We start from the raw sequence: 27,130 nt of genomic DNA on the forward strand, positions 1-27,130 counted from the left end.
ACATGTTCTTACTTTTCTTAGTGGGTTGGCATTTCTATGCCATACTCTGTAATGCAGAAGTATTTTCTGACACTGCTCTGCAATATGAGCAAATATTGAAATTAATAAATTTTAATAATCTTTATCTTTAAATATTCTGTACAAGAAGCATTTTAATTTGCAATTAATTATGAAATTCTTTTAAAATGTCACATATACCAAAAACCCACCCTGAGGATTTTGTAGTGAGCTCCTCCAGAGTCAGCTGCTCTTCTCTACTTAGAAGTTCAGATGCAAACAAAATGTATTGCAGCTGGTGAACTGTCTGACTCCAGAAGATTGTTTTGAAATTGTCTGTGTTCCAACATTTTTATATATTTCCCTTCAACATTTTATATTATGAAAAAGCCACTTGTGATTTATTTAGTAGATGGAGTGAAGCAAATTAAACATTTAAGCCTTTTCAAGATGGATCTTGTGTAATTCAGTAAAAACTTATCATCTGGATGACTGCAAAGCAGTTTGCAGTGAGCAGCTCAGGATCAGGATGCTCCCAGAGATGTGAAGCTGTTGAGTTTAGAAATTGCTCAGGGCAGTGGCTGAGTCCTTTTCAGGGCACTGCAAGAGGCAGTGCAGCACTAGAGCTGCAAGTACAGCTGCTAAGCAGGAGACACAGTGTGTAAGCCTGTAATTAATTTTTGATCACACAGAGGTGAATTATACGTTTTCATTATTTTGTAATACTTCAGAAATTAATTGGCTTTTAAAACTGAATTAAAGTTTTCCACCTTAATGTTTATCTCAAACTTTAATTTTGTTGTACTGGAACTAAGAATAGAATTGGGTTTTGTATAACTAAATAATCTGAAGCTAATTCCTCTCTTTCTTTTTTACTTCTAAAACACTATTCTAGAAAATGAGAGTATGGCTGATTTTGTTTCATAGGGAATCTCCAAAAATTCATGTAATGGGGATTATCTTGGTCAGAGGTTACTGGAAACAACCAGATGCAGACTTCAAGGTCAGCTTGCAGCAGGCACCTCTTTGAGATTTATGGAGATGAATCTGCCTGTGATGAATCCAGGAGGGCTGGGATGGAGGCAATGCTCGGGCAGTGGTGGTGAGGGTGAGTGCTGGGAGGGGCCTGTGCAGAGAAACCTTTGAGCTCAGCACAGGACTGGCCTGAGCCCAGAGGTTCACCCAGAGCCCTGCGCTTGTGCTGCCCTGTGGGGCTCCCTCCTCCTCCTCCTCCTCCCCCCCTGCCGGGCTCCCTCCTCCTCCCCGCAGCTGCTTCCAAGGCAGCCCTGCAGTCTCTCCCAGCACTTCCCAGGGCGTTGTACAGAAGCATTGGTACAAACCTCAGTTTCCTCTCTGTACTGAAGTGGCCATGCCGCCCATGTTTGTTACTTTAATTAGAGCTAATTATTGTTACAATGCAGTCTGCTTGCCACTTTGTTTCTTTCCAATGGGAAGCCAAATGCAGGAGGATGACTGTGCCTTGTAGTGAGGATCCAAACACATTTCAGAATCTGAATAGAATCCATTTTAGGCGTTTTGAGAAATCAAAGTTCACGTCAGGAGGCTGTTTCCAAGTATGAACACTTTCTAAAAACACGTTTCTCTGTTCCTGGATTATCTGAAGGGGACTATTTTGCACAACTGTCTGAGCATCCTGTCAGAGGCAATTCAGCTTTCCATGCTGTGATTTCATAAATTGCCATTTCTCTAAGCAGGCTTTTCCAAGTAAGTTTTTTTCCTAGATGGAGAAGGACAATGTATAATTGTATTGTAATTGTAATTGTCCAGAACCCTCTTTCTTGGAAAAGACTTTTGTTCAATAACCATCATGCAATACAGATCACAGATAGGACTAACTTGCATTTGACAAAGCTGCCTCTTTTCCCTGTGCCCTTGTTTCTGTTGGAGAAGAGAATTCAGAAACTGGTGCCATGTGACAGTCTTATTTATTTCTTGGATTTCCTGAGGTGTTGTCCCCAGGAGCAAAGGGTGTCCTGTTCCAGCAGGTTGTTGGGAGCCTCTCCAAAAGCTGGGATGTGCCAGCCATGCTCCCACTCTCACCACTGGGTATGTGGGGGGCCACGGTGTCTTAGAAGCACAGGGTTGGTGAAGAAAATTGATGCCAGCTTTCAAGAGCGAGGAAGCTAATTCAGGGAACAATTTCATCCAAGGTTAATGGAAGAACAGACCTCCAACACAGTATCAATTGGATCAAGCTTAAAGCAATCAGTTATGCCCTGGTAGCTATAACTCGGCCCAGGTCAGCCAGGCAGCACTGGTGATGTTTTACAACACTTTCTCAGTGGCTTTTATCAATAAGGAAGGAGAAACAAGTTTCTCAATTCCATTTCTAGAGTAATACTGTCTGTGCCCCAATGAGGGAAAGAAAAGCTTTTTTGGGACCTCCAAACACAGAGTAGTTGTAGATTCTATTCCAGATAGTTTATAGAGGGAGCAAAATGAACCATATATATAAACATGGGGGGACAGCTGAGTGTGGAGCTCTCACGTAATGACTGTGTGCTGCCAGGGCCTCATGGCAGTCCTGAAGTGTGTGCTGCACTTGTGTATTTTCTCCTTGTCTCCTTGGTCACAGTGGTCTGTGTTATGAGCTCTTGTTTCCAAAAATTCAACTCTGAAGACTTTTGGCCTTTCTAGTCTGTGGAACAAACATCCTGGGAACTGCTGTAACTGTTCATCCCTCCTTCTGGCCCTGGAGGTTAATTCTGTGTTAAACCTTCACTTGCTGTGGAAGGTCAGCAGTGCAAAACTATTTTCACTTTTTCTGCTTTATCAATTCAGTGCATGATTTTTTTAAAATCCATCAAAAAAGTAATCATTAAAACCAGAAATTCTGAAGGGAAGTTGTAACTATTTTCCAGGAAAATTTGTCATGCCTGTCTTAACACTTCCTTCTTTGTATTGATACAAATATTTATACTTTTGGACAACACCATGCAACTGCTCTCCCAAAAATTGACCATTTATTTGATTTGGAAGGAGGTCAGGAGGGGCAGATGACGAGGGCAGACGTTGCACCTCTTTATTTTGATGATTCTGTTGGCCTTTGCTGGTTTGAAGTATTGGTGAAACTGTGGCCTGGTGTACCCAGCTCCCAGGGGATGTTTCCTAGACTGCAAGGTTTATTTGTTGGTGAAGGCACTGTTCTGTGTAAGGAACAGACAGCACAGGTCTGGAATTCTGCTGGAAATGGTGTTTGTCATGGAGTGAGCCAGAGTGGATTGTGCCCTTCCACAGCTGCTTCTTCCCCTTCCAGTTCTGTCTCTGCAGCTGCTTCTGGTGCTGCTGAAAATGAGATCGAGCAAACACTCCTTTCACTTCCTTTAATCTCATCCCTTAATTGAATACATGGCCTAAGTGTCTTCTAATACCAGTCCCTAGGATTTTAATTGCTGATCCTGAATTACTTGCTTGAACAGCCAACAGATCATTGAAAAAGAGATTTGAGGGAAGTTAGTGCCACAGAGCTTAGCTGGTGAGCTGTCCTGCTTTTCTGAACCTGCTCCAGAATCCAAGGCATTTAACTGGGCATGTGAAATCTGGTGAGTGGGAGCAGACATTACAGAACAGCCCCATTTATTTATTGAGCTCCAGTGGGATCCTGTGCCATTCCAAGCATGTATTGCTGGCAGAGCTATCACAGCCTTTTGGTGTGCTTTTTTGCTACATTTTTTTTTCTAAATATAGGGAAAACTTACTGATTTGGTAGAGTGTAATTGCATAATGTGGGAGATTTTGATAGGGATACCACTCTTAAGGACAATCACAGTCCTTTTGTTTACTTTGAAGTGAATAAAAATGCCGTCAGTTAATACCTGTGTGCATTACCAAGGATGTGAGTACAGAGCACCCCACTAAGCTTTGGGTATCATTGTGTTCGAAATTGCTCAGTCTGGTTATGAGAGCAGGGTGTGGAGAGAAGATGCTGGTGCCAAGCTTTAATTCAGCAGTGTTTGCAAGTGGTACATGCCATACAGTTATTTAAAAAATAAAAATAAAGTTGCATTTAAGAGGGTCAGCAAAATGTTAAAGAGCATAAAATAGTGTTCCTTATTGTAGTACCATGAGACTGTTAAAAATTTCAGTGACTCACATTGTAAAATTTCTTTTGAGTTGCCTGCTCCTGACCAAGTTCTACCATTATTGCAATTTTTAATATATCATTGCATGGTAAGTTCTAAAACTGCCTGTGTCATTTCAGGTTTGCCTGAGTCCATTATTGCAGCAGCGTGTGCCAGAAGTGGCCAGAGAGTTCTTCATGTGGATTCGTAAGTTACTCCAGTCATTTCCCTTTCTGAGCCAAACTGACTGCAAGGGTTTCTGTGGCTCTGTCAGTGTGGGCTGCAGGACTCCTGTCTCTTCATCTGGCACCAAGTAATGTTATGTTTCTGTCTCTGCCTTATTTTGGGGGTGTTATTTCCATCAATAGAGCAGGCAGTTTTTGGAAGCTGGCTCAGGGATTTGGAACATGAGTGCTGTGGTGAAGGATGCTGTGATGGCTCCTTCCTTGCTACAGGCAGGAATGGCTGCAGGTTTAGTGCCTTGGTTCTCATTCCTGACAATAATTATCCCATTCTCTTGGTGAGAATGACTTGTGTTATTTCAGTTTTTGTTTTCATTGGCTATCAAAGTCTGTAATAGTATTGGCCTCTGGAACTTTGATTTCTGTTATCCATGCCTGTTTCTAGCTATGATGAATATTACCTTTTAACAAAGTAAATGGTTCCCTTCATTAATGATCAGAATTATTAATTAAAGTTTTTCTCAGTGTATAAAGAAATGAGATTTGGGGTTAGTGAAATAGCTGTGTTAGATGTGCTACTTTGATTAATCTTTGCAGGGAACAAAGGCCTGAGCTAAGTCAGGCACCAGGTATTGCTCACATATATGCATGAAGTCTTTGTTTATAGTTTACTTGCTCTCATTACCTTGTGTACCTTGTTTTATTACTTTTAATCTCCAGCCATGTTTGCATTTATCATAATATACTGCATAGGTGATTATGGGAGATAGTTTTGAAGTGGCCTATTATAAAATACTGAGTTCTGAGTTTGATTTATAAACACTGTCCAAGCATTGCCATCAGCAGTAGCTAATCTTATTCAAAATAGTCACTTCACTGCAGTGTTGCCATAAATTGCTGTAGACTGATTTTAAACTGAAGTTAGCTTCTGCCAACTAGTAATTGAAGGAGCTCTATTTCTCTGTGCCAGCTATCTGTCTCAATAAACATAAAATCTGTGGTTCTTCTCAGAGAGCTACATTTGCTGTAGATATTAATGAGCTGTTGACATGTGAAATTTCAAGGATATTTGTTAAATGATTTACAAAAGTAATTTGCAATTTAAAATGTGGAGATTGGCACTTAGTTTAAATTTGAAGCTGCTGGAGAAAGGTAGATCAAGACTAAAAGTGGATTACTTGAAGTGAATATGCTTCCTGTACTAATTGTGCACATGCAAAAGATTTTCCCCTAACCACTTGCTCAAGTTCCTGAGCAAGTTCCTTTATTTGCCTCTTTTAATTCTGTATCTGTAGTTATGCACCAGTTTGGTTACTGAGGATGGGGCAGTTAGGGGTGAGGCATGTTTAGCTACATTTTGTATTTGATATTCAGGGTCTGAAATACATTTGTAGGCTGCAGTTTTATTGTCTACATTCTTCCTCATTGGCTTATTTATCTTTCCACACAGAATTGAATTCAAATGCAAAGGAGGGTCAAGATGCAGAATTTTAACTTCTCTGAGAAGTAGAACAAACTGGGCAGCTCTTGAGACCTGTTACCTTTCCTATTTTTTGACTACTTTGCCTGTAGAGCACTTGAGTGTTCCTTATGTCCAAAATTCTTTTACTTGAACATCCAAAACTCTGCTGGGCCTTATTCCTGTACCTCCCCAGTCTGACATCCCTGTTTGTAGTTTGTTCCACATCCTGCTAAACAATTTGTCTCACTTTTTTTTTCAGAACTTGTAAAATGTATGTTGTAATAGACCCTGTGTCTTTGTACAGCCCTCTTTTGGATCTTTAACTGCTGGGAAGTGAGGGAGCTGTGGGATTACAGCAGCCAGAGAGCAAAACAGGTGCTGCTCTAAGCAGGTCAATTCTTGCAAGAAAAAAAAAGAAATTATTTAATTTCAATGAGGAAAACTAGGCAAAAAATTGTTAATTCTGGTATCTTTTCAGTTTACTTGAAAAAGTCTTTTTTCTGTTTATTTTGGTTTAGGATCCAATCTCACAGCAAAGGTGTTAGAGAGTAAACCATGGTCTCAGCTGGGCCATGGTAATTCCCTTTGGTCATGTTCATATCCCAGGAAATAATGTGATGTGGCACAAGTGACTGCCACCATCACCCAGCCTTTTGTTGGGCTGAAGGATCTCAGGAGCTGTTTGGGTTAAACTTCCCTCTTGGAAGCCAGGCAGCTCCTAAACCCCATCCCTGGGCCAGACTGGGAATCTCTAATACATCTGCCTGTGCACCAATAGGTGGCACAGGAAACTTCATGGGTTTGAAACATAAATCATTTTGTGTTCAGATCCTTAAAATCGATGTGGCAGAACTTCCTGTGCAAAAGACAGCTGCTCTGATGGCTCAGGACTTCCTTCTGCAAGATCAGAGGCAGGACAGTCGCATTGAGGCAGCTCTTGGGGGAAATCCTGAGGCATCAGCAGCTTCTGTGCAGCAGCAGCAGCTCTGAGTGTCACCCTGGGGGCTGAGCCATGGCCTGGCAAGGGCCAGCTCCCCAGCAGGCAACAAATGTTCTGCAGCTCTTGGGTTTTCATTGGGAATCTCCTGCTTTCACAAGTGGTCAGGTTCTAAAATTGCATCTGTCTGCAGAAGGGCACATGAGAGATTTTCTTCATTCAGATTGAGATTGGTAATCAGTCAGAAACAAATTGTGATTTCAGTGTTCCAGATTGGAATTTACCAATTATTTCAGTCTTGGTAACTGAAGTAAAAAGTGAAAAGGTAACATAGGAGAAGAGACAAGGCATTTGCAAAGGTAAACTTGTACTTTAGTTACATTTCCAAAAGTTTGCAAAACTTTTTTCTGCTGTTAGCTCTGAACTGCAGATTAGAGACTTGAAAATTGTGAAGAGAAAGGAGCAGTGTTGTAATTCAGGTGAAATCCAGGTAAAACGGGAGGAGTTGAGCAAATATAATTTAGGAACTAATGTATGGTAGGGAAGGAAAACATCTGTGCTCTAACTCGGTAGAAAAAGTATTTTCCACCTGTGCTGTTACACCTTCAAAATGATTCCTGTTCTTAGTTAGGGAATAATTGGATTATAACCCTAAAAAAGGGAGAGAATATCCATCTTTGTAGTTGGCTAATATAGCAAGAGAAGAGGGCAGCTTTGGCCTGGAGATTTTGGGACAATATTTTAGCTTTAATTAGGCTTTGATCTTGACCATTACTTAGAGGAATTCCTCAGTTCATCTTCAGGGCAATTCTAACAGAAATATTTGGTTACAAAGGAGTCCTAATTGTAAAACCATTAGTCAGCTCTTCTCAGAATTCCTCTTCAAGACTTGCTATAAACTTTGCTCATTATGTCAGTAATCATGTCTGCTCTGTCTTCCTTCTGTAGTGTTTTCAGATGAGAAAATTAAGCAATCCTGATTCATCATGTAGTGCAGGGAAACTAATTAAAATTCCAGGATAAAAAAAAATCTGGAAGTTGCTACTTGAGGAGATGAATATTTGAGGTGGCATTACACAGCTTGGGAAGGGTGCTCAGACACCAGGAAAGGAGGGACAGCTGTGGTTCATTTTCCTTTGGAGAGGGCTGTGCCAGCTCCTCAGAATGGATGGAGCTCCACAGCAGGGTCGTGCAGTGCTTTGTTGAACCCTTTAGGTTGCCTCAAAACTGGGTAAAACAAATAATTTCAAAGGAAAGCCAAGCTGATGAACAGAGGCATGCTCACATGAAAGATGTCTGACAGCTCACAAAGAAACTTCTGTAACTTTCTATGAAAATAATGTTAATTTCTCTTACTGAAAGTTCTAACTTTAAATATGCATGACTTAATATAGGTGGAGAATCAAGAAACCCACTCTTAATTTTAGGCAGTTTTTTTGGGATTTCTGTGATCATGGCCTTGCCTGCTCCAACAGCTATATATTATATTCCATATTCAAGAAACTTGCAACCAGAGCAGCACATTTCCTTAAAAAGAAATCTTCATGGCCGTGGTTTTTGGAAATCCCAGAAATGATAGTTAATACATGGATATTGAAGTTTTTATTCTGTAGAATCTAAAGAAACATGAAAAAATTACCTTGCACCGTTGACAGCTTAAACAAAGCTTGACGTTACCATCACATGCAACTGTCAGTATCTTTTACAGATTGAAATCTGACAGAATTGGGCATTTCATAGATGTAATCCCCATTCCTTTGTGTTCTGTGTGGTACCAAGCAGCAGTAGCTGTGGAGCTCACCATGTCAGTCACACAGAGTCAGGATGAGCTCCTGTTCCAGAGGATTGGAGTTCCTGCTTGGGAGCCGTCTGCAGGAGGAGCTGTGCTGCCCAGTGCATGGATTTAATCCCCATTGCTTTGTGTTCTGTGTGGTACCAATCTGCAGGAGGAGCTGTGCTGCCCAGTGCTGCCCTCACTGCAGTGCAGGGCCTGCCACACCACCATCCCTTCTTGGAGCCACCTCTATTCTGTGAATGCTGCATTCTGTTGTCTTTGCAAAAGATGTCCTATTTATGTTCTTCACTATTGCCTTGCAGGAGCTGAAAGACTTTTTTAGGTCAGTTTGTAGTCAGGAGCAATTAGGCAGTGCTCAGCAGACATCTGTCCTTCATATGCTAAGTAAGCAGCGAGGTCCAGAGCAGCAGCCCCTGGTGCTGAGCGGGGCTGACACTCCTGTGAAGTCTCTGTCAGTGCAGATAAGCCCTGTCAAAAGCAGCCCATTGTAAATCTAGTCAGGAGAATCTAACCTGAATTTAGCTTTTCACTGGTATCACACTGATCTCTACAATTTAAAAGTGGAGGAGGTTATGATAAGATTGATTTAACAGCCTTCGCATTATTCTTTAAAATGCAAACCCTATCTTCCTCCCTATAGCTATCTGTTGAGGAGGGTATTTTTGGTATCTTTGAGGCTTCTGAAGTGCCAGTACACATTGCCAGAAAACAGAGTTAAATCCTGAAATAACTTTAATTTTGCAAGAACTGGTGACTTTTTAAAATGTAATTACTCCATTATTTTTCTTCTCTGAGTTGTTAAGTATTTAAGATGTGCTATGCATGACAACAAATGCCAACTAATCCAACAGATGTTTAGAGAAATATTGGTAGAGAAATTTTAAAGAGAGAGCAGAGACTTTCTTTGCTTAACAGCAGAACTATTAATTTTCTGTGATTTAAAAGCAGTAAATAATCTTTTTGCAAGCAAGAAGGTGGCAAATAGAAACTGGGAAGTGCTCAGGGAGGGATGTTCACTTGGTACAAATCAGTTCCTTTGGCTCCACCTGCAGTACATGCAGTTCAATAAGTGTTTTGCCAGAGCAGCTTCACAATGTGTAATAGGCAAAATCTGTTGTGTAAGCAGTAGATAAACAATAAACTGCACTTTCCTGTATTTGACATAATGGATAAGAGAGCCAGTCTTGGCCAAAAAGCAGTATTATCTCTGTTTTCCTTTTCTTCACACTATCCCTTGTGTTGTTCTCAGCATTATCCATTTACCCTGAATATAATTTGATTTTGAACTATAGTGTGTTTGGTCAGAGATGCATGCAAGGAGGAAAATGGAAATTTTGCATTTCATTAAGGATTGCAAAATGCTAATTTTTATCTATTCTGCGTCTGAAAAATCTTACCATGTAAAATGTTTTGAATGTATCATACTTAGTTGTTTTTTTCTTTGAATCTGAGAAAGTTGCTTTACCTGTCCAACAGGTTTTCCTTTTGGTTTTTTTTTTTCTTTACAGGAGAAATTACTATGGTGGAAACTGGGCCAGCTTTAGTTTTTCAGGATTATTATCTTGGATTAAAGAAAATCAGGTAAAAATTTCCCAAATTGTTTCTTGAATCTCTGTTTGCATGATTTATTTCAAGACAAATCACCTCCCTGCTTTTGCTCTTTGGTAATTTGACAGATCAAAGGGGTTTGTAGTTCCCAGCTTTGCTGGTTGAGCCTCACCCATCTGGCCTGGCAGTGTGAGGCTCTGATGTGCTGCCTTGTCAGTCTGATTGAGACCAGCCTGGTGTTCAGCCACACTTCTGGCTTCTTGAGCTTCAAGAGAAGCAGCTACACCATTGTTTCAGTTCCTTTGTGATAATCTGGTCTTTTTCATTTCCTCTGGGATTATTTTCCTCTCTCTGATGTTTCAGCCCTTTTGTTTGTCTCGTTTGTATTCCGCTGATTCTTCCTTGCAGGCAGAGAAGTGGTTGCTGCATCCTTCCATTGAAATGTCCTGTAACCAGGACAAAAAGATGAATGCTGATAGTGTATTTTTCAATGACCAAAGTTTATCTGATTCATGGCAGTCCACTAGAAATCTTCCAGGGAGGATATTTATTCAGGAGATGGAGCACCAGGGCTGGATTAGCAAGTGCTGCTCCGTTATTTACAGAAATGCTCAGAGCCTGTTGGGCCGTAGAAGATGGAAGTTCCTCAGCTCAGTCTCACCCCTGCTCTTTACACTGTGCTGCCTCCTGGCATAATCGGGGCACTTGCTCAGTGCCACAGCTTCATATTCTATGAGTTCTGTTGTGTGATTTAGAGATTGCTGTGTGCACAGACTAATCCAATCCCCCAGATCACCAGGTTTTTCCATATGGTCTCCATTCAAGGGATTTTGTCACAGAACTACCCTGGCTGTGGCAAACCTCTCTTCAAGGAGATTGTATTCCAAGTTACATTCAGCTCTCTACTAAAGCCTTTATTTCATTTAACACTGTATTTCAGATTAATAGAGCCGGTGCTGTAGTACAAATGTTGGCATGGTGTGATAAAGTAACCAGCTCTAAGTGTTTTAACTCAAAAAACATAAATAGAAAAACACATTAGGACCATTAACAGGGTTCTTTTTCCTTATATTATTAGATGGTACATATTATTTGTGTCTAGAGAGATTTATAGTTCAAGAACAGCTTGCACAGTACAATATGTAATTTTATACTTGTTCTTTTAAGCAAAAGACAGATCTCAGTGATGAATGTGAGGACTGGAGAAAACTGATCCTTGAGGATGAAGAAGCAATTCCTCTTAGCAGCAAGGATAAAACTATTCAACACGTAGAAGATTTCTGTTTTGGAGAGTAAGTAGAAAAGTAGAAATTCATGAGCAGTTTTGTATGCCCAGGGTAAATTATCGTATTGTGCTTTGGTTTTAAGGGTTTCACCACGCTGCCATATTACACATTGTCTCAAAAAGCATCCCTGGCCTCTGAAATGTTCTCATGTCCTTGTGCTTTGTTGAAATCAATTCACTGAAACACCCTGATCCTTCCTAAATGACCTCTCTGGGTGCAGTGCAATTTGTTGGCCAACTTTGTAAGTTTGTGATTTACTTCTGAGCAGAAAACAGAAGTGTTGTGTTTAGATATTAGTAGTAGTAGGCAGTTGTGCACTGCCATCAATTAAATTTTTCCATTCTTAATTTGCCTAAAAGCTGCTGTTCTCATAGTCAAAAATAAAACCCCTAAATCCATGTAAAATGAACCACTTAGAAAAGAACAACAACACAAATGGACAACAGTTCTATAACTATGAAATACTTGTGGTAAAATGATAAAGTAATATTTGCCCTTTGTCCTTTTTATATGCAATGAATTTAACTTACTGAAGTTAAATCCACTGAGTATAAATTTAACTACGGAACTGTGTATTTATTTATTTATTTATTTATATCTTCTGGATTTTCTACTGAACTGAACATTCTCCAGAATTCCTGAGAGGAAAGTCTTTGAGATAGTTCTGTAAATTTAACCTTGAATCCCTTAGAAAATACCATAGGTAGCTAAATGGAATGCTGACACATACTCATAAAGAAATACAGATTTCTGTCTGTAAACACCATAAGTAGGGGAAAAAAGGTGTGAATTACATAAATACAATCTGAAGGTCACAGACTGAGACTCTTCCAAGGTTCAGTGCTGCACAGTAATGGTGCTTGACTGGATTGCAGATAAAATGTAATGCTTATTTTAAAGCAATAGTACTTGGATATTGTAATTGTCATCCTGTTGTCATAATAAATAATGTTCAGAACCAGGATTAAGTCAGATGGAAAGGTTTTGTAGTCTTTTAACTTTGTGTATAATTTTTGACTGATAGCTGGCTCCCAAATGAGTCCCCTGGCACTGAGATTTCACACTTAGAAGTGAGATTATACTTGGGTAAAATTAAGCTTTAAGCATTCAACTTAGCTCAGTACAGTGCTGTCTGTCCTGGTCATCCCCAGAAAAAAAAAACAAAAAACATTTTCCCCAAGGAGCAAGGATAAACTTAATAAACCTGGCAAAGAAAAAGTTCTCCAAAAGAACTTGAAACTTTCTGAGAGTCAATTACTGTGCTTCTGACAATTTACATGTTCTGCCTAGATTCTGTTTTTGCTTAACTTTTGTAACTCCTATGAAGTAACCATTAAACATTTATTTTGAAAGAATAAACAGCTGGGTAGCAGTATAATATACACAGTGCAAATCTGAAATGAATGGCCTTAGAACAAAGTGCATCCATCAAAGGGAAAGAATACTGTGTCTACAACAAGCTGGATTGAAAAAAGGCAAATGGCTGAAAAATAAATAGTGAACACCTGTGCTGAATAAATTAACCAGCTGGTTGGCAATTTTTCATTTGACCTATCTGAAGGGGTTGCTGTTACAAGGCATTAATAAGACACATTCATTTTAAGATATTCCTTTGTTAGTACCATTAATTGATGAATGGTGGAAGATAATATTCTAAATTTACACAACAATTTGTCTGCAGATGTATTATTTTTTTCTGAATTAGGAGAAGAATTGTCTGTACAGAAGTTCAATTTGAGTCATTTTTATAGACAGTTCTTACATTATTCAGGGATATTTGGTCTTATAGGAAGGATGTCATGAATTTAGATTATATACAGTTTTTGGGCTCTCATTATAAAAACTGTGGAGCTGCAAATCATGGAGATTTACCTATTCTTTAATGGGAAGTGAATAGAGATTTAAAATATGTAAATATTTCTGTTACTGCTTCTCAGAATGATATAGAAAAATACGCTGTATTGTGATACGAATCCAAATTTATTTTGATTTTAAAAAGTAATAATCAAGTATGTTTAAAATAAGATTAACTGTTCATTGAGATTGGGAGAAGTTAGAAACAAAACCTTATTCTGAAATTTTGTTTTATAAAGTTTTATAAAGGATGAGTTAAATAAAAGCTTCACTCTTAGTTACTGAATTTCTGGTAAGAGCTTTTGCAGTTTTCACAAACACTGTTCTAAAATCCTTAAAAAAACCCAAAATCCAAATAGAACCCCAAAATTTAATAGACTTTCATTTTTATTTGTAGCAGAGATTACTTTTTTTGAACAACATTTGACAAACTACTTATCTCTCTTTGATATTTTATAGTTACTTAATGCTGGCAATCTGAAGCAAAAAGACATAATTAATGTACAGAAACAGCCTTCTCTCATTAGTGCTTCCTTATAGCAGTTCCTGTATTTCCCAGGGCAATATTTTACCCCGGTCATGAGTTAAGTGCTTCCTGGTGACTGTGCCCAAGCTGGGAGATCACTTCCAAACTTTTCATGAGTCCATGTGAGCTCCATCAGTTCATAAATGAGGAGCAATTTTGAAAGGATCCCAGGTTTTTGTTCCTTTTTGAACAGAAATTCTGCTCCTGCTTCCATCTGCAAGGCTGCAGGTGTGCAAGGGAGCATTTTGGTGTTGATGCTGAGTAATTCCTTGCTGTTCTGGGAATTTTAAGCATCCTGTTAATACTCTGTGTTTGCAGGTCACCTTTAAATCATAGTTCATTAGTTTTCAGCCAAGATTAAATAGTTTATTCAGTGCATTAATGGTTTGTGGCATAAAGATAAAAAGACAGTTTGGAATTATTGCTGAACTCCTTTCACTTAAAATGACACTGATTTGATTCATCTCAGTGGTAGTGTAAACTAAACCAAGTTCAAAAGTCCTGCTTTCTCAGGGAGGTGTCACTGAAGTTCAACATAAAACAAGTAGATGAGATTAAGAGTGGAGGGCTGCTTTATAAGGGGGATTTGAAAGAAATGTTGTGGAAAGGAAATGAACTGTGCAGAGTGAATGTTCTGTGGGCATGTCCCTCCTGTGACTGGCTGCCTTCATGCCCTGTGCATGGATTTGGAGCGCTTGCATAACAGCATTGCTGCTTGAGCAACTCATTAGAATGCAAGGGCAGAGTGTAAACAGGAATTTGAAAGTTTTCCTGAAGTGTTGGGTCCAAGTGGTCTGGTTCTCAATGGCCCTGCTGGGATCATGGCTGCTTGGTTGTGTAAAGCTTGTCTGTTTTCTTCAGGACAGTATCTCAGCTTAATGACCTTAATGCATATTTGCTTTTCAATTTCATGGGTTTTAATCCGTAGGGAACGCCTGACCAAGTTACTGGTTTTATTTCAAAATAGTCCATTTCTGTTTTTTATGTAGCTGTGGATTGTTTCACCATGAGTGCCTTGATTTTCATTTTGAGATCCTTCTATCTTTTGAGTATATGTAAAGTAAAAACTCAAATTTTTGTTGGCTTTTTTTCTCCTGAATAAAAATAATCTCTTGAATTATAGCTTTGCAGCAAAAGAACCAGAGCTTGTTAGTGGGCCAGTGAATGGGCCAGGATAAAGAAACTCTAATGCTTTTCCTAGAAATGCTTGAGGTTTCTGCTTTGGCACTGACTCAAAACTTCAAACAAGTTTTTCAGACTCTTCAAAAAGACTTTTCCCCCCTCTTTTTCCCCTCTGTGTTTTTAATCAGTCAGGATTCAGCTGAAGGTGTTGAAGAAGCTGGTGCACTGCCAAAGCTGCCTGTGTTTGGAGCCCCTGCTGCCCAGGGGGAGACTCCAGGGCCGGGGAAGGAGAGTCCAGCAGCAGAGGGGATTCCTCTGGGATCACAGCCGAGTCCAGCAGCAGAGGGGATTCCTCTGGGATCACAGCCGAGTCCAGCAGCAGAGGGGGTGGAGAAAGAGAATGCAGCAGTGGAGAGCCCTGGAGAGGAGCCCCAGAGCTGCTCTGAGGCAGCCAGGGCAGCTGCAGGGGACGGGGCAGGAGCAGCCCCTGGCACTGGAGCTGCTCCCAGCACAGCCGCAGGCGACTCCGCTCCACAACCGGCAAAGACAGACACTGCACCCTCTGAAAATGCTGCCCAAGAACCAAAGAAAATCACCTATTCCCAAATTGTTAGAGAAGGCAGAAGGTTTAATATTGATTTAGTTTCTAAGGTAGGAATGGAATGACTTTTTTTTGTGTAAGTACATTTGCTTTGCTTAAAATGCTGACATTTGTTTTAAAACCATTCACGTTGAGACAGCACCTTTGAGGCAAAATAGCCACTCTTGAGAAGTAAGAACTGTTACCACTAAAATAAACATGAGTTATTTAATATGTGACCTTAAGTGCTTTATAACCAAAGAGATCAAAAAACACAGCTCAGAAATATTGCCTTGAAATAAATATCATGAAATATAGCACTTGGGCAGTACCAGCAAAATCTCTCTTTTTAAAGAGTGCCATTAAAAACTTGTATTTTTAAACAAGAAAGAGCAATCTGTATGCAGATGTTTTTCACAGCATAGGGAAGTTTTTTCAAAGTTGAATGCTTCACTTTACATATTGTGCCTAAAAAGATTTTTCAAACCTTTGGAAACCAAAAAAGAAACTCTCTTCACTAATTCATTCAATTCTTTGTGAAGACACTGCGAAATCATTATTGCAAACTGAGTTCCAAATGTGGATCCTGCTTGAAGCATCCTTGCAATGACATCTTGTACACCAGTCAGTGGGTGGTGGTTAACAGATAATGCTATTTTGCATCCTTTTTACACTCTGTGGGACGTGGTGTTAACTGCAGCAAATCCCTCAAATTCAGACACAAGAGTGGTCAGCAGGGCAAGGCCAGGAGTTTGTGCTGGGGTTTCCCTGGCACAGGAACATCAGCTTTCTTGTTGGTGTCCCAGGAAACCTTTATCCAGAAAGTTCTGTGTGCTCTTGCAAAGTCTGTTCCTGAGGACCATGAGACTTTTCAATCCAGACAAACACTTTCAGTTCATAGTTACATTTTTGGTCCTTCTGTATTTCATCGTATACTTGTAGTTTCTAGAAAGATGATTAAATTATATATGACAGAACCTTAAATTGGGAAGGTAAATGGGATCTCCATGGGTAATTCCATGGGAATTTACCCATGGAAAAGGTGCCTCTTGGTTCAGGGGATTTAGGGAGCAGCTGGTGAGGATTTTGTTGGGTGCTTCACTGATCCTCTTCACCCACCCCTTCCTTTCTGCTCTTGTGCAGCTGCTTTACTCCCGGGGCCTGTTAATTGACCTCCTCATTAAGTCCAACGTGAGCAGGTACGCCGAGTTCAAAAACGCCACGCGGGTTCTCGCCTTCCGAGAGGGGAAAGTAGAACAGGTACCAGAAAATCGTGGGCTGCATGTGTTTCATTTCATCTTCTGAAGGTCAAGAAGCTTGAAATTGATTTTTTGAGTGTTTTTTCCTTAATTATGATTCTAACTTAATTTCTGGAAGAAAAGATTTTTGTATGTGTTATATAGAAATATGAAAATAAAATCAAACTAAAGTCCAGCAGTCCAGCACATTGACATAAATCTTTTACCTCAGCCTAAATGTTTAGGCCATGACTGATTGGCAGTGTATTCTTGAAAATTCAGAGATTTTAGGTTTTAAGATTCTGACTAGATTTGATTTGTCTTTATCACACTGACTTCTCTTGTATATAACAATGGCAACAGGAGATATTGGCACAGTTAATACAAACTGCAGTGATTATCTCTGCAGTTAGAGATGCAAGTGAAATTGAAGTGAAATAAAAAAGATTTTTGAATATTCTTATTGTGGAAAACTGGTAACTTTAGTTACAATAGAAATTAGGGGAAATAAATATATAAGAAAATAGCTGTAATTGAAAACAGTAATTTGAAGTATTTGTTATTTAATCAGACTTGTTGCTTGATGCTTTTACATTCAGAGTGTGGAAAGTATCTGAAATTATTAAAAAATACTTTGCAGGTGCCTTGTTCTAGAGCAGATGTCTTCAACAGCAGACAGCTGACCATGGTGGAGAAGAGAATGCTCATGAAATTTCTGACATTTTGTTTGGACTATGAACAGCACCCTGAGGAATACCAAGGTAGTGTCTCATTGAACAAGGCACACTCCCTTCTGAGGACTTCCTTCAGGGAGGCACAGTTCTGAGAGCTGTCCTGTGTTTTCACGTGGTTTATTTTTACAGATTCATTTTTAAAGTATGCTTTGACCTTTTTGTGACCTTTTCACTTCAGTGTTAAATTCTTCTACTTAAGCACTTGCTCTTCCAGTTCCCACATCATTTATTATTTACATTTTTCTTTAACAGCAAAATTATATATTACAGCAAGGTTGCAAAATGCTTTTTGTCATTTTTAAGTGTTTTCCTCCCTTCCCCCAGGTATTTTTTAAAAGAATGCGAGGTATCTGAATTTTCTGTCTGTTTTTTTGGATTACTAGGTAAACCTTCACAATGGTTTACATCAAATCAGAAATGGAGAAAATGGAATTTTTAAACTGTGAAAGTAAATGTAATTTAATGCTCTTTAGTTGTAAAGGGCAAGTTCAAAGTGCTTTTATCAAGTGTTGGCTTATTTAGATGAGAGGAAATCAGACGAGATTTGAGCTATAATGTGTGAAGAATAACGAGCGTCGGGTCAAAGAGGGAAATCAGCTCAACAGGAGGAAGGTGCTTTGGGTTGGTGCTCCTCAGGGTACAAAGAATGAAGTGGTGTCCTCAGTTCTTGGAGTCTAAAAGTAAATCAAGGCAAAGAGAAAAAAATCTGTCAAAAAGAAATAGTGTGGGATGAGGAGTACAAACATCAGAGAAAATTATTAAGCACATGCAAGAGAAGAACAGTCAGTATCAAGATCTGGTAAGATTAAGAAAAGGAGAGTCTGTAATGAACTCCAGAAAATCCTGAAGGGGGAAAAACTCATTAGGCTGAAGTGGTTTATTGATTACAGGTGATCTCAGTTTGCTGCTGCTGGAAGAAATGGAGGTGCTCAGAGTGAGGATATTGGTGGTATTTAGAAAATTTATTAAGTAAAAAAAGGAGATGCCACATCAATTTTAAATGAATCCATTGATTCATGTACCTAAATAACATTAGATTTATTTTACTTACAGAGACAGTTAAACAGTTTTTGTTCCTACATTTTAAAATAGCCTGAGAAGTAATTGAGAATATTTTGAGTCAGATTAGGCTAATGTAAAATCTTAAGAAATTTAAAATGGCTCTTGATGAGATCATTGCATTCGTGGGAAGGCAGACTTTTAATAGGAAGAGTTCATGAGTGTGAAGAATTTTTTTTAAAGCTTTTTTTCCGTAAAATATGGAATTATATAAGAAGTTTGAAGTGAGGAAAACTTGAGAATTTTTTTAGAATGATAAAACAAAAAAAAACCCTGTCATTTTATGACTTTGTGCATGGCTGTACAAAGAGCAGTGCGATACATTTGTAATAAAGCTGTGGTTGAATCTTGAACAGAATATATAGCTTGATAGTACTGGGCTCTGCATTGATGGAAGTGTTTCTGAACTAGTTAGGAATTTATCCAGGACTGAAATAAGAGCAGATCTCTGAATAATATGGAAGTATGCTGTTGCTTAAATACAATCTTTTCCTGGCAAAAAATCTTTCAGTTATGAAGATGACTATAAAGTTTTTCAGAGATGTATCAATGCCAACATGCTTTAAACATCTCCCAGAAGACTTGTGTTTCTTGGAATTTCAGAATGTGCCAGCAATAATATTATTTTAAAGGGAAGATGGTGTCCTTGATCTCTTTCTGCTCTCTGTCTCATCCACATTTGTTTGTTGCCAGCAAGTTGTTCAGTTGAAATAAATATTGCACCTTCTCATCTCTGGATTGTGGCACTGTGTGAGGGGCTTCTCTGAGCACAAATATCCAGTCTAGCACTGGCAGTGGGGATGCAGCAGTCCTGTTCTGTGGCTGCAATCTGGGCTAGTATTTTGGGTAATTTACAGGACACAGCATCCCACGGCACTGTCCACAGTTTCTCACTTTTCTCTCAGCGTTGGGAAATGGAGTTAGATCAAGTCTAGCAATGAATAGGTGATGCCATTGGAGACCCATAAAGTGAGTTTGGGATATTTTGAAATATTTTAATGGAATGCTATTTCTGTTTTCTGAGATAACTCACTTTCTGGGAGTAGTTCTTCTAACTTTCATTGATTGGATGATCCATTTTCAATAAAGATTTTGTTGAAAAACTCACTTGCTTATGTTTACTGGAATCCAAAGCACTTGTTTGAGCTGAAGTGCAGATGTTACAGTGTGCTCAGTGCCTCGTGTGCTTTTCCCCCAGACCACGAGTCCAGCACGTTTGCTGAGTTCCTCCAGACACGGAAGCTGACCCCCAGCTTGCAGCACTTCATCCTTCACTCCATTGCAATGGTGGCAGAGACTGAGAGCAGCACTCTGGAAGGGCTTCAGGCAACAAAAAAATTCCTGCAGTGCCTTGGCCGCTACGGCAACACCCCGTTCTTGTTCCCTCTGTATGGGCAAGGAGAGATCCCACAGTGCTTCTGCAGGTAAGCCTCACTCACCCAGACACATCCCAAAAAGGAAACCCTTGTAATGTAAGAGGTGTCGCTCACTAGGACACTTTGCAACATTTTTCACTGTATTACAAATGCAGCCTGTAGTAGCTGCTGGCTGTGATGGCTGCTGTGAGTAAGTTAATAAGTGCTAGGAAATGAAAAAGCCATAATTTAACCCATATGTAGCTGCCCCTTTTTAAATCTGGCAGAGGAGACTTGGGGATATCTGTCCAAAAGGGCGACTGTGCATTTGGGTAGGTTGAAAAAATTTGTGAGTCTTCTCTGAAACTGAGGGAAGATCTGTGTTGTCAATTTGTGTTACTAATTAATGCTGAGAATTCATCTACCATTCACAGGTATATATTTAATAATGAACTGGATTGTTCTGAAAGAGGAGAATAATGCCATGTGTCCAGTTTACAATTACATTTAAAACAAGCCTTTCTACATCACAGACTTTTATACAAACAGGGCAATTGCTGTGAAATCATGACATTATTTTGTAGCTCCCTCTAGACTGAAGATTCCAGCTCCTATGAACTGAACAGCAGAGGAGATCCCATGCAGCTCTGTTTCACTGAGCCACTGCTACATTCTGACATCCCAAACAGCAGCCATATGTTCTCCACTCCTTGAGCCTTAGAAAGCAAGTAAAACAAAAAAGCCCAGTTGATTCCAGGATAAACCAAGATCCACTTGAGTGGCAGTGGCAGTGCAGTCCTTGCCCTGGCTCCTGAGGTGTCCCTGGCCCGTGGTTCTGGCACAGACCTGGTGCTTGGTGCTTTTGGGTGCAGAGAGTGGGTGGTTTTCATTTCAGTTGTTTCCAACAGTTCAACTGCCTTTTAAAAGGCTGAGGGTTTTTTTTTCATCTTTGCTTTTGCTGGCAAGCAGCCTTTCCATCTGCTCAATGTGGGTTTAATGTGGTAACCTGTAGGTCTGAAGTAAACATTAGCTCTGTTTAAAAAAAGCAGCTTTGCCTGGTGAGGCCAGTTTGTCTGAGTGATATATTTGTACATCAGTCCCTTAAATAGCAGTGCAGGGTCTTACCTGCTTTGTTTGGTGCTGGACAAGTTCTGCTTTTACATGTGTGCTACTATGAACTTGTGGTTTACAGCAGGTTGTTGGGTATTCCTGTTTGTCTCTGTGATAGATTCCAGTTCTCTTCTCCACAACAGTCCCTAAATTACTGCCAGAGGAATGGCCTTAGCAGCTTGATCCTGCTGGGCTGTGTAAAGGATGGATGCAGTTATGTGTTGATAGAAACATTCTGGAATAATTGTGCTCCATTGAATAGAAATGTTATTTGCTACCATCTTTTGTCAGTAGCCTTTCATCTGCTCCTTGAGCTGTATTTATATGGTGATTTAAAGTGCAGACCTAGGTATAATTAGGTGATTGGACAGATAATTTGTGAACAAAAATTGGGGTTAGGTAACTACTCTGCATACAGTCATGCAACAGAACTTGTGTTTCTGGATTTTCTGAATGTCTTTGTGTCTTTATAGGATTTCATGTGAGGCTAGGTATCTGTATGTGACCAGAGATTAATAAATCACAATTTTATCAGAGCCATTGAAGTAGTACAGTTTTGGCAGTTCAACCTTCCTTGGCTTCAGATACCTGGAGAAAAAAATAAATTTAATAATGAAAATATAAATTTTACTTGCTTGTTTTTTTCTCTGTAGATTCTTATCCATGTAATTTTTCTTGCATTCTCAAAATTCCTTTGGCTTAATTTTTTTATTTAAAAACCAGCACATGCAGCTTTCTGATCTGTAACAGCAGTATATTTCAAGTTAGCAGTAGAGGTGTCTAGAAGTATTATAAATATTCTTATCAGAAAATCATTCTGTGATGACAGGAGTTCTTCAGATGGCCTGAACTTTCTATTTCAGATCACTGGTTGCTGCATTTTAGGTTTTTTTTTTTTTTGCTGAAATGTATAAGTTCTACAACAAAGAAGGTATTTCAATAGATGAAGCCAATTAATCTGTCAAACCAAAAAGTAATTACACTTCTAAAAGGCTTGTATTGCAAACATTCTAATACAAAACTTTTTTTAAAAATTGTCTTTTCTTTTTTAAGTGAACAATTTAGGAGGCAACCATAATATTTTTTGAGATTAATCACAATTTTTAAAGGTGTTCTGCCCTCAGGATTGTGTCTTGCTCAAAGTGAGCCGTATGTGAAGAATGCTGCTGGGGCTGTGGAGTAAAGAGGCAACGCCAGAGCCTATAGATCACAGCCTACAGCTTTTATCACCAGCTTATCAGGGGAAGGTGTCACCTGGCCTGTGATTTCTAACCACTGTTCTATATTCTGCTTTAATGTAAACCTCTTAAGTGTTTCTTGCAGCCAGTTACACTGTGTGTTCTCATCAAGGCTACTGTTATAAATGGCACACATGCATATTGATGGGAATGAGTCAAAGACATTTGTAAGTCACATCCTTGCATCCCAAATGAATTCTGCATAAACACCACAACCTTTTGGAACTGCTGACGACACTCAAGTGAGCAGAAGCGCTCTTCCTTCTTTATTGGTTTAAGCAGGGATGGTTTAGGAGAGAAAATTAAACTTTTATATCACTGTAATGTACATCCCAATATGGTGAGGTACAGATGGGAGGTTTCTGTCTCCATCAGTTGGAGTCGTGGAACAAGGAAGGTCCTTGGGAGCCTCCTGCTCTCCTGAGCTGACAAAAAAAGCAAAACTTTACTGGCCCTTAACAGCTTCCTTTACTTCCTTCTCGGTACAAAACTGTTCTGACTCTTCCTTTCTAATGATGTGGCAATACTCTGATGTTAAGTACAAGTGAATATAATATCTCATTCTTGAGGAAAACCCAAACAAGCTTTTACATCTGCTGCTGTGTTTGCTTTGTGAACACGCTGAATTTGGGGCAGAGCAGGCAGTTTCTCTTCAGTTGGGTTTCAGATTTTTTCCTCTGGACCCATGCAAATATGGACATTCAAATGGAATTGACTTTCTGAGAAGCAGTAGTTTTTTCCATGTGAACTTTCAGAGGGAATTGGTGACTGTCCCCTGTGTCATGTCACAAAGGTTCTACAGGGACACGTTGTGTCTCTTGTGTCTTTGTTAAGAATTATCCAAAAGCTGACAGATATCAGTAGGTGCTGGAATATCCTTGGCTGCTTGGCCAGAGGAGTTGGCGAGTCCCTGACTGTTATGGGCAGTTGGTTCATGATGTGCATTCCTATAAACAGACCTGGAGCTTTCCCATTGTGTATTTGGTGGGCAGTGTCACCCTTTGTAGGAGTTCCTACAGATTCTGGCTGAAATTGTAATTTCTGTCTCCGTGACAGTGACAGCAGTAATTTAGTGATGGAGGAAAGATCTGATTAAGACAGTTCCATCTCTTTCAGTGCCCATATTTACAGGAAGATTAAGAGGCCAGGCTGAGATAAGATGGATAGTGTGATTGATTCTGAGGGTTCCTGTATATATTTAAAAATGAATAATCAGTTTTACCTTTACATGTGCACTATTACCTGCTACAGATGTCAGAGCTTCTGGGGTAGTCTCAGGTCCTTTAAAATTCCCAATTATGTCCCTGTTACAATCTGGGAAGGTTTTAGTGGTCTGAAATCAAGACTGGACTTCAGAAAACCTGACTGCAATAATTTATTAAAAATTGGGCACACCATGTTTTTCAGCTAAATTTATACATAAGTATTATATCTCTGCATGTTAGCAACATGCAGAACTTTTCTGTGTGTAAATTGTATGATTTAGCATATTAATGAGAAATTAATGAGAAATTCAATCAATGTGAATTCCTGGTAACAATCAGGTGTGACAGATTTGAGTGTCAGCACATATGAAACAGTCACAGGTGATTTAAAAATCATAGTGAGATATGAGTTCAGTCCTCCATTTCAAAATACCTAATTTTCATATTTATCTATCTCTTATCACTTATAATTATTCCATTTCTTTGGACCAGAACATGTAATTGGAATTACTGACAACTTATCACTATTCCTTGGGTTGTACTAAAATACTGAATAGTACCAATAACTGCAGTGCTGCTTTCCTCTTAATTGTTTTCACTTGCATTTCAGGGAAATAATAAAACTTCAAATGTTGTTTAGCCTTTAAAGACAAACTTGATATATTTCTTCTCACTTTGTTGGCAGATGAATGCAAAATGGGCAAGCAGAGTTAGCAGGATTGTTTGTAGGATCAGTTGTTTGTTTTTCCCTCTAAGGAGAAACTCTTTCTTGGGATAAACATGAGGGAAGTGAGATAATCCATCATTCTGAGACCTGTTCACTAGTGATGGATGGATAGATTGGTAAAGTAACTCAATAATCTTCATTTTTTTCAGGTTATTCACAGATCAGTGAGCCTTGTCGTTAATACAGCTGTGGAATGCTTTTGTGTCCTTGCCCACAGTATTTCTCAGAATTTGACAGGGAAAGACTTTTAATTTGGAAATAACCTTTGTTGTAAAATGCATTAAGTGGATGAAACTTAGAGAATACCTTCCCATTTTAGATTCTATCTTCTGAGTGTTTGTCAATTCTTTGTTTAAAAAATTACGTGCAAACATGAGAGCTGTTCTGCTCCTTGTTATTTCTGACTAGAAATTGTGTTCTGCAGGAGTTTATACCTGGTGAAGGCCTTCAGCCATTGGAATCTATCACATGGGATGCTCTCAATCATGTGGATGCTGTCAAAGTGTATTGATTTCCCATCCCTAACAAGGCAGGGAAAAGTTTTCAGTCAAGAAATTGTATTGAGGGGTCAGACTTACGGTGTCCTACTCTCATTCTTGATCATCTTGGTTCATTTTAAAAACATATTTGGAACCTAAAAGCACAAAATACAAATGCTATTGTGACATGACTTTTTCAGGGTTTAATAATTAGGGTAATGGTGATAATAGGAGAGAAATGTATCAGTGTATTATTTGGTATTACCTCTTACCAGTCCCTTAGCAAGGAAATTCCTCCCTGGTTGTGTGGGGATGTGCAGCTTGTGCCTTACAGGGTCTTCCTGAGAGTTCTGACTCAGACATGTGAATATTTGCAGCATTATCGGGAGAGCTATGGAAATGACAGGATTGTTTATTACTGGAGCAAATCTGAGATGAGGAGGCAAATTGCATTTAGCAGAGTCCTTTCTCATTAAACCAGAAGACAGAGAAAGGTAGCTTCCTAAACATGACAGAATTAGTAAAATAGCCCTTGAATTTCATTGAGGGTTAAGAGAGCTGGAATTTTTCTGTCTTTTCTGGAGGCAGAGAACACAGAAATGGGTTTTATAGAGGAGCTAATGTTTAGTGACTGCTCCTAGTGCCTTGCCCTGCAGTCCTGCTCTCCCCAGCCTCTCTGGGAGGGCAGAGCTGTTGTGTAATTGCAGCTGGATGACCTTGGGTGCAGAGCAGCTGCTTCTCCAGCAAGGCCCATGGCATTTAGAGCCAGGTCCTTCCACCTCCCCAGAGAGGAGCCTTGGGAGTGCCTCTGCACTTCCCTGCCCTCATAGCAGCACAGAAACAACTGGACTCTTCTGTTTCCTTTTTCTTTTTCCCCTCTCCAGCTCTGTGGCAATTTCCTACAGTTGCCACAGTGCTTTAACCATAATTTCTAGGCCTCTTAAACACATTGCCTGATGGTTTCTCACCTAACCTTCATAGAAATCATCTGTTTCTTGAGTTTAGAATCCCAGAGAATGACTCTTAACCTTGATTCACTAAAAAGTAGTGTTAATTGCAATATCCTTGAAAAAATGAGGTTGATAATGTGGTTAATTTTAATAAACAGTACTTTTATATTGTGACAGGAGTCATCAGTAACATGGCACTTTTATCAGCAATAAGCTGCTGCAGTTGTTTAAATTGCTAATTACTAGCTGAAATGCAAAGACAAATTAAACATGGTCTTTTTCTGTCAACAGAATTTCCTCAGCTTTAGAAACATCCTAAGAAATCTACACTGGCACAAAGCAAGGCTGAAGTATAGGAACATAGAAATATATGATGAAATTAAGATTTTTATTGCATTATCTTCTAACATTTGAATTTGGGAAATGAAATCTTGGGTCTGTAAAAGGCAGCAGTGACTTTCCAAACCCCAAAACTTGTACATCACAGAATAGGAACTCAAATGTTAAAACTCCTGAAATAGTTGTACTTCTGAAATACTGAAATAGTGCAGTGTGGTCATTCAGAATCCATGAACAATAAATACCAGCCCTTGCCAGACTCTGATGAAAGAGACTGAAATTACCCCTATTTTGTAATTATGGAGAGAAGTGCACAGAGGGTCTGTTTAGGGTCAGCGATAAGTAGCTGGAGCTTTGTGCTCTAAACCAAACCAAGCCCAGCAGTTTATATCTTGTCTGTTTTACTGGCAGTGTTCACTGCCAGAATGTTTCACAGGATGTGAATGGATATTTCTGTATATGCAGTCTTAGTTCCATACAATTAAAAGGAGCAAGTTCTTAGTTTTAAAGTTAAATTTGGTACCCCAGCTCTGCCATTCCAGCTCCTCTTCCTGCAGCATTTCCCAGTCCCAGCCTGGTTTCCAGAAGGAGAGGGAAATCTGGGGAAAGAAATCCTCTTACCTTGGGCTACAGGCTCAAAGCACTCTCTGTGAGTGAGCTGAGTGCTGGTGGGGAAGTGCAGGAACTTTGTGATTGGTGTAGAATTGTCCTGTTGCTGATGGATTTAGAGCATAGGCTGCTTCTCTAATCTTAGAGGACCTTTTTAAATTTCACAGGAATAATGAACACAGCCTGCAGGAAAAAGTCAAAATATTTGACTCTTTATCTGCTTCCCTAGGCATTTCTGTCACATATTTTCCTTTCCATAGCCCTCCAAATGCCAGGACAGTTCAGGATGACATTGATTATTTCCTTCATTAGCTTTTGGGTGCTTTTTTTTGGTGGGGTGGATTTTTGGTGTTAGCCAGGTGGATGCACACACTGAGTTTTGCCTTTGGTATGGGAACCATGTGTTGGGAAGATTAACCACCATTTTTTGTAGCTGTAGCTGTTTTATTTATTTGATTTGTCTCAACTCTACTTGTTAATGTTTTTGGAACACAGCAACACTGGAGGAAAGGCTGATATTCTAGGGGTCTTTCAGGAAACAGAATTTAACATAAGAACCAGGTCACAGCTTGCTCTGTGTGTAAAAATAAATTGAAAGAGGACAATTCATTATCTCAGCACTTGCCATGTTTTTCTTTGATCTTTCTCCAAAGCTTGCAGTGCTGTACATGGAGTATTCAGCTTTAAGGAGAGAAGCAAGTAGTTTTTACCATAGA

General features: G+C 39.4%; 1 protein-coding gene across 1 annotated transcript in view; it reads left to right on the plus strand.

Moving 5' to 3' along the window:
• Nucleotides 1-3,816: 3,816 nt before the first annotated feature.
• The window catches only part of CHM (CHM Rab escort protein), a 42,030-nt gene continuing 18,716 nt past the window's right edge, over nt 3,817-27,130 (plus strand). Inside the window, exons 1-8 of the mRNA XM_014307933.2 lie at nt 3,817-3,853; nt 4,220-4,286; nt 9,964-10,036; nt 11,171-11,295; nt 14,980-15,442; nt 16,515-16,631; nt 17,250-17,370; nt 19,601-19,826. Of these exons, the coding sequence (XP_014163408.2) occupies nt 3,817-3,853; nt 4,220-4,286; nt 9,964-10,036; nt 11,171-11,295; nt 14,980-15,442; nt 16,515-16,631; nt 17,250-17,370; nt 19,601-19,826 (1,229 nt within the window). The remainder of the gene's footprint in view (nt 3,854-4,219; nt 4,287-9,963; nt 10,037-11,170; nt 11,296-14,979; nt 15,443-16,514; nt 16,632-17,249; nt 17,371-19,600; nt 19,827-27,130) is intronic.

The sequence above is a fragment of the Geospiza fortis genome, unplaced genomic scaffold (genome assembly GCF_000277835.1).
Source record: "Geospiza fortis unplaced genomic scaffold, GeoFor_1.0 scaffold29, whole genome shotgun sequence".
NCBI lineage: Eukaryota > Metazoa > Chordata > Aves > Passeriformes > Thraupidae > Geospiza > Geospiza fortis.